Source organism: Bidens hawaiensis, unplaced genomic scaffold, assembly GCF_021521415.1.
Source record: "Bidens hawaiensis isolate Kalapana, Puna unplaced genomic scaffold, B.hawaiensis_p1.1 tig00040697_1, whole genome shotgun sequence".
NCBI classification, from domain to species: domain Eukaryota; kingdom Viridiplantae; phylum Streptophyta; class Magnoliopsida; order Asterales; family Asteraceae; genus Bidens; species Bidens hawaiensis.
Window position 1 is genome coordinate 26969 of NW_027505676.1, and position 8173 is coordinate 35141.

The 8173-nt window shown below is 35.7% G+C and overlaps 1 protein-coding gene across 1 annotated transcript; it reads right to left on the reverse strand.

Moving 5' to 3' along the window:
- Positions 1-2543: 2543 nt before the first annotated feature.
- Positions 2544-7859, reverse strand: LOC143614685 (protein TRANSPORT INHIBITOR RESPONSE 1-like). The gene is made up of 4 exons (XM_077088048.1): positions 7405-7859; positions 5845-6337; positions 4550-5354; positions 2544-2729 (listed from the first exon to the last, which is right to left on the reverse strand). Exons 1-3 carry the CDS (start codon positions 7857-7859, stop codon positions 4551-4553), a joined length of 1752 nt encoding a protein of 583 aa, XP_076944163.1. The 3' UTR covers positions 2544-2729; position 4550.
- Positions 7860-8173: the final 314 nt, after the last annotated feature.

Genomic DNA, 8173 nt, shown 5'->3' on the forward strand with positions numbered 1-8173 from the left:
AATTAGTTAATCCAAAAAATAAATATTAAAATTAAGTAAAACAATACACATGTGAAAGCACACCAAATTCCATTTTCTTGCCTTTCAAAAGACCTATAAGTATGTTGATCTAGTTAAGTTCTTCCATAAGCTCCTTTCTTTCAAGCATACACACAATAAACCTACCAATAGAGCTTCATCATCCCATCAACAATGGCTTTCCCTACTCATCTCCTAGCTTCAATTTTTGGCGTCCTTGGTATATATATAGATCTTCATGTTACGCGTTCTTCATTTCTTGTTAATTTCTTGCAGAAGCAGGAGGAAGATGAAAAGGCGAGAATGGAGAAAGAGGCTATGATTAAATTCAAAAGAGAAGAAAAAGAAAAGGCCCAGGCCCAGCGCAAAGCCCAGAAGGAAAAGATGCTTAAAAGAACGAGATCGGGTCAGCCCGTTATGAAGTACAGGATTGAACATCTGTTGCAGACCATTCAAGGTTCTAAAAGTTCACAGTAATCAATTTATTCTCCTTAAATTTTAATGCTTGTGTAATATAATTTAAGGATTTTGATCTCCCGTTAGACATGCCTCTTTTGGCCCTGTCTTGTTACTCAAACGGCCACATTGATAAGATCTGTTGATTTATTTTGTTTTTTTATCTAGTTGAAAACTTAGACAGCTAAAATACTTATCGGAATGTCGCTAGCCCTTTTCGGATACCAGGATAGTAATACTAAGTCGTTTAAAAATTATGTTCATAGATATTGGCGTTATATCGTTACAGCCTAAGCGAGGAGAACAAAAGTATCAAATGCAAATGGCGTTATAAAATGCATTTTTTTTTTGTGTTTGACCACTTTGCATGAAGCGGCTCTTAATGCAGTCTGACCTACTGTGAAAGCTGTACTCCCAAACGCACTAGAGGGGAAACCCTTGTTATATCTACATGGGTGTTTCCTTGCCGGCCATTCAAAGACCAAAATGTCAGTTGGTTTGAGTATTGACCTTCCTTCCAACGAGTCGGCCGGGTCAAGAAATTCCCAAGCAGTTCTTTCTTTTAAGGAAATAATGCTGTGCCTGAATATATAGAAAAAGAACCCTAACCATGTCATGTTTTATTTACTTAGAATATTCTAATGCATTGATGAGTGAAAGAAAACTTTTCATAGAAGACCAATGTTTGTTGTATTGCAAGTCATTTGATTCTAAACAATTGTCTATGAATTTACTGATTTGCTGCAACCTAGTATCAGATGCACATCTGTAAAAAATTGAGATCGAAAAGCGTAAAAGCTAATGAAAAATGTGTTCATCTATGTTTTCAAATATTTACTCGTCCTTGTGTGAACTCGGTATAGTTGTTATAGTGTGACGTGTGCACACAAAAGTGTATAAGTTATTAGACTATGCATAGTGGGCGATAAATGGCTTGGATTTTGGGTGACAAAGGACGACAATACCGCACTCCACTACCCCTTGGTGCTTTTGAATGAGACAAGGCTATTCCACTGACCAACTAATTCATTTGAAGATGAGTCATCAAACTATCGAATCAAGCCTAAGTTCAGTTCATATAGACTCTATTCACCCTAGTATGTCTTGACACTTGACTTGGATCATCTTAAACATTCAAGGTGGCATCTTGTTAAAAGGTAAGCTACATTAAACCTTGTATTCTTAACTTTTTAAAAAAGCAAGCTAGTCATTCAGACAATTGACTATAATGAGCATCTACTTGATGGTAAAATCTGAACCAGAGAATTGAAGAATAGGTTGTGGAAATCATAATTAAAAGTTAAAACTGAACAAGGAAATGATGAGGAATGAAAAACATGTGCATGATGATTTTTTTTTTTTTTTTTGAATGTTCAAGCTTTCCTCCTACTATTTACATTATACCGCCAATGCCAGGAATTGAACCCTGGACCTCTCACCCAAAGGCCAAAGCCTTTACCATCCCACCAAAGTGGTGATGTGCATGATGATGATGATGATGATGATGGATGCATAAAGGAGTGGATATCATCATCCAATACAACATATAAAGCTTTTGGTTTGTAGTTGATTACCTTTATCCACAATACATCTTTCCGTTTTTACTCATTCAACCCCTGTTTTCCCAGGATTATAGAAATAAAGTCATGGATTTTTTTAAAATAATTTGAAACCGGTCATCCAATTGTTTTAAAAAAACTATAATACAAGAAAAAAAAAACTATAAATGTATAAACAAAACAACTAGATGTATCAGTTTGGAGTAGTTTCGAAATAAAAAAAATCACAACTTTCTGTTTTTAGAATGACTTAAACATGCAAAAAAAAATTGTTAAATGACTTAATCGAGTATAAAATGGTTAGTATGTTAAATTTTTATGATGTTCATCAGAAAAAGCAATATTATTTACAAGACGCAGCTTTTAGTTATACAAAAAGCTTATCTGATTGTGCTTTAAAGTAGCATGTACCTGAAGCACAAGCACTCGGCTCGACATTCTGGACCTAAATACAAATTTTTAAAGCCAAGAAAACAATCAAGACACCCACCATATAAATAAAATATATGGCATGCCCATTCAAGTGATTTGGGTTTAATGAGATAAATTTGATTACAAACATTATGTTGTTACAAGAATTTTTATTAAAAATAAACTACAAATACATTCTACAAACTCCAAGACTGAATGCAGCATCACGATCTAAATGTACCAAAATCAGAACGCAGCAGCATCTTCAATCCTTTATTTGAGAACCTAAGTACCATAAAACCGATTCAAACGTCAAATGTAGTGTATAAATACCAATATACTTGCATTACACACCGAAGACAAAAATTACCAAAAATAGTAGCCAACTTTTGGTTTTTGGCAAATATAACCACATTGTAATGTTTCAGGTTTTAGAAATAATAATAAAACTTTGAACTAAAAATGGTGAAATCTATTGAATTTTAAAATTTTATAGAAAAGGTAAAAAAATGATCGAATGAAATTACGGGTGCCAAATCAGTAGTGTTCGTCCGACCCAGAAAATTTTACATAAGCCGGAACACACAAATTTATAAAGCAATTAAATTATAGTGATAAATTCATTTTACAAAAAGTACATTAAAATTACATTTTACAAAATAATAATAATAATTTAAATTGCATTTTACATTAAACAATTACCTTATAGTCATAAACTTTTTTTTGCATATTAATACTTCAAAATGACATTTTACAAAAGAAAATGTTTATATACAAATTATGGTTATTATTCCTTGTAGCACAAAGTGCCAAAATCGTCCTAGAGGTTTGGTCAAATAAGCGACTTTCGTCCAAATAGTTTCTTTTTTGCAGCTAGGCCATTGAGGTTTCCAAATTCTTGCCAATGCCGTCCAAATTTTTTTTATCGTTAAGGGGTATTTAGGTCTTTTTACATATTAGTTTATTTTAGTATTTTAAACTAAAAGAAATAAACATAAAAGGTACTAATGTATGCAATTTACAATTAAATTATGTTAAATTAATATATATACAATTTTAATGCCATTAAACTCTTAAATTGCATCAGATCTCATTCTTGAGTCCTCCACTATCATCAGTTCGTCAACACCATCCGCTCACCAACACGACCAGACACCACACAACCAGCACGCCGCCAAGCCCACGTCATCCTTCACTCACTGCCTATCCGTCTGAGATACCACCAACACTGCTCGCCCCACACCTAAACCATCACCATCTCTCAAAACAAACAATCAACACCACCATCTGTCGCCGTCTGATGCTCTCCTGGAAAGAGTTTGCATCTTAATCACTGCTACAAGGAGGTATCTCCAGGGCAGCCCTCATCACTGATTCTCACCAACACCCTAGTTCGATTACGATCTTGTTTCACAACAAGCTTGCTTCATTACCTCAAGCAACCACATATCTACGTTGTGTTGTTGCCCCAATCGATAGCAAACTTCAAGCATGCTAACACTTTCAGATCTGCCGTCTGGATTTTGGTTTCTCTGATTTGCCCAAATGTAAATCGATTGATGCTCACCGGAATTGTGGATATAAGGAATTGTTTGGGGAAAAGAAGGGTCGCGTACAGGGATTAAAAAGAATTTATAATATAAGTGGGAAAAAAGTAAATAAAATAATCAATAATATTGAACAGACGGTTTTACCCTTCATTTCACATTAAAAAACTAACAGGCTTGGTGATTTGGACGTTATTGGCAAGAAATGAGAAACCTCAACGGTCCAGTTGCAAAAAAGAAACTATTTGGATGAAAATCGCATTTTTGACCAAACCTTAGGGATGATTTTGACACTTTACTCGTTTCTCTTTTGACCTTCAAATTTTGGCATAAAATACTTATATAACACATTCAAAAAATAAATGAGTTAAAAGAAATCAACCAGACAAATTAACACAAGCAAACTGACACAAACACGACCCGTTAAGCTAAATGGATTGATCATGTTGGTTTCAATTTCTAGCAAGTAACTGTAACTTGTTATTATATGTAAAAAATCCATTTTTTATATATTTAATTCATAAATCAGATAATATAAAATGCAATATGTACACATACCTCAAGAAAGATTGTACACGTCATCTTTATCTTTACCCATTATTCGTACAAAATCCGGGGCGTCAAATCGTTGACCCGAAACCGTCCTATAAATATAAACCCTTTCAACAGGCGCGTATTCGGGTATCGAGTTTACATTTTCCCGTTCATCGATAACTTCAACGTTTAACCCGGGCATTTTCTGACCAAGCAGTTTACACGCGCCGAAACTAACCAAACATGAAGACATCCAAAGAGATCGCATTCTCTCCAACTTTGAAGCGTTAGCCAACAAAGCTTTATCACCAAACGGACAATCTCGGATCTCCAACTTCCTTAAGCGATCGCACCCGGATAACACATAATGTAAACCTAAATCACTGTCCCCTGCAAACGCTATTGAAAGCATATCGAGGTTTTTCGCGTAAGTCCCGATGTATTCGAACACCCGGTCGGTTAGAAGGCCCGACATTGAGAGGCGTGTGAGGTGTTTGCAGTTTTGAACAATGGAACCGAACCCGGTGTCTAATGGTTCGAGTGTTTGGTAATCGGGGGCGCGCGGTTCGATGATGCATAAGCGGAAGCAGGTTAGGTTCGGGCGGTTTTTGGATATTTGGATTAGTGCTGAGTTGGACATTTGGCGACAGAAGTATAGGATTGAGTGGAGTTTTGAACAGCCTTGTGAAACTGCAACGAGCCCATGTTCGGTTAACTGTACATCCACCTCACCAATAAACGGGTCAGATGGAAATACGACTAGCTCTCTTAGATCTTTACAGGATATTGAAACTGCTTTTAGGCCCGTGTCTTCTATGTAATCTAACACCTGTAAGTACATTTTTTGTTAGTTTGAAAGATACGTTTACATAATTTTAAGAGTTATAAGTAATTACAGCATTCAAAACATATGGTACAATCTTTTAACATATTGTTGACTTTTGAACCATATGTTGCATTTGTTGAAATTTTCATATTTTAAAACCCTTGTTTAGATATATTTGTTTAGTTTAGAAATGTTTGATGTAGTTATGATGGTATTTTAGACTTTAATTTGAATACTCACGTTTAAGTCATGTTTGTTTATGTTTGCTCATTTATGTTCGTGAAGCGTTTTAGAATATTAACGAACGAACATAATCTAACATGAACATGTTTATTTTATTAATGAACGGACACTAAATAGAAAATCTGTTCATTTAAGTGTTCATGTTCTTTTGTTCACTTAAAGTTCAATAAACAAACATAAACAAGCTTTGATCGTGTTCATTCGGTTCGTTTACGCGTCCATATATAACGGGATGAGCATTATAACTAACCACAAGTCGTTGCAGATTATAACACTGACTAACAATCTTGGTAAGATCAGGACTTTGTGTAGTTGCATAGCTCAAATTCAAAGACGTAAGCTGAGAACACACGGTGTTTATAACCGGAAGATAAGCGGGAGTCACATCCCAAAAACCCGATAAGCTTTTAAGATTCTTGCATGCTGAAAGAGCGTCTGCTAGACTTGAATAAACATCTGGTCGGAATTCAGCTGAGTAAGCACCGGTTCCAAAGTCAACAAGCTGTGAGGCCCTTTGCAAGAGTGTAGATAGCTTCTCGAGGGGTACGGTGCGACTTAGTTTAAGGGTTTTCAAGTTGGGTGACCTGGCAACTAACCTTTCTAGGGCTGAGAAACTAACCTCAGAACCCAAACAAGCCATGTTAAGAGATTCGAGTGAGGTGAATGAGTCGGGGAAGTGACTCAGCCAATGTCCACTTAGGTCTTCAACTTCACACTCGCGTAAATCGAGTACTCGCAAATTTCTGTTAATGAAAATGAGATGAAAAGCATTAATAAAGAAAGTGTATAAACAGATTGAAACTAAAATCAAGTCATATTCATTGCAATAATAAAAGAGTATACACACATGATAGCTTGTATATTACTATCATTACTATTAAACCACATCAGAAACAAAAAATAATGAAGATATAAGAATTATATATTACAAATAATGAAGCTTTAACAATAAGGGGGTGTTTGGGATTCCTTATTTTCATCAACTTATAACTTATAAACTTTTTGAAAAGTTAATAAGGTGTATAAGGTGTTTGCAAACCATAAGGCCTTATGGACTTTAACTAATGGAGAAGGCAAAATAAAGGGGTTTTGAAAAGTTAGGAATTTGTAACTTATTAACTTAATGAGTTTGATTTACCTATTACACCCCTATAACCCTCAAAACCCATTACACTCCTTTTAAAAAAGAGTGTCCTTTTTAGTCATTTTGGTTTTCCCCAACACATAAGCTAATCAAACATTTTTTTAAAACTTCCTTTAAAAAATTCATAAGTTAATAAGTTGCTTTAACAAAAAGTCATTTTTCACTTAAATAAGCAAAATCCCAAACACACCCTAAGTATATAACTGAAATCTTCTATGAATTGGTAAGTTTTAATAAACTATCAGCACAAATCTGAGATTATTTAATAGGATAGAGAGGCGGGAAACAAAAATCTAGACTTCTGTCGACATGCAGCAACCGAGATACTTATTTATCAAACAATCCTTTCATAATTTCTGCATTCCTAATTCCTTATGTTGGTTTTTACATATAAACCTTCTACTAACCCTAAATTTGGCCCAGAAATAGATGAGATTTTATTGGATAATATTAAAAAAGCAATGCTGCAATCAAAATAAATCCACCATTGTTGACAACTTAAATTGCAGAAGATAAGTACCAATAGTCCTACAAACACAGAATTAAATAATCCAATCAAACACAAAAATCACATAATAATAATAATGTAACTTATGACGAAGGTGTGCATATGTAACAATTGTTGGGACTTAATTGGAGCGATATAATAAATAGAAGACTTATGACCTGCAATTAGCTGCAATGGCGGCAAGTCCATGGGTACTAAAGCCCTCACAAGAGGACAACACCAAGACCTTAAAGTTATTAAACGAGTTAGCAACCATCTTGAGAGAGTCATCGGTAACCACCATCCTCTTCAGTCTAATCTCCTCCAAGGACGGGTAGGCCCGGCCCAACTCAAGGATCCACGGGTAGGCATAGGCTCCCCACCCTTCGGGGACCAAATTAAAGTCGGCAAAGTGCGGTTTGCCTTTCAACTCCACGGACTTCACCTCCGGAAAGCGCCTAATTAGGATCCTAGGGTTTACGGCGTAACAGTTGCCGACGAATATTCGTTTCCGGCACCAGCGGTCCGCCTCGTACCACGCCTTGCACACCAACGACACCGCGTTGCGGTCGGTTTGGGATGGTAGGAAGGACAGCACGTGTTCTAACACCTCTTCTGGGAATGATGACGTCATTGGTTAGATCTGAGGGGAAATTGGCACAAGGTGAAAGAAGATGAGAGAGAAGAAGATTTCAAGGTTGTATGTATCATAAAGTGATGATGATACATGTAAGGTCAAATTTCTTTAAGCCCTTTGGGTTTAGGCTACTTGTATATTTATAGCCTTTTAGATTTTCAAATGTTTCACTAAATTCATGATTTATAGTATTAGCGTTTTCGGTAGTAAGTTTTGAGTTTTTGGTATCGGTACGGCACCTGTATTTCTCGAATACCGGTGCCCGAGCTCATCCTTGTAATTGGACAGTAGGGATTAGCAGATTCAGTATT

Bases quoted from the DNA above. Each gene is read 5' to 3' on its own strand.
- LOC143614685 (XM_077088048.1), bottom strand. From the start codon at position 7,859: ATGACGTCATCATTCCCAGAAGAGGTGTTAGAACACGTGCTGTCCTTC. The intron at 6,338-7,404 runs GTCATAAGTCTT...TTTCATTAACAG, and splicing joins GCCATTGCAGCTAATTGCAG to AAATTTGCGAGTACTCGATT. The intron at 5,355-5,844 runs GTTAGTTATAAT...ATGTACTTACAG, and splicing joins ATAATCTGCAACGACTTGTG to GTGTTAGATTACATAGAAGA.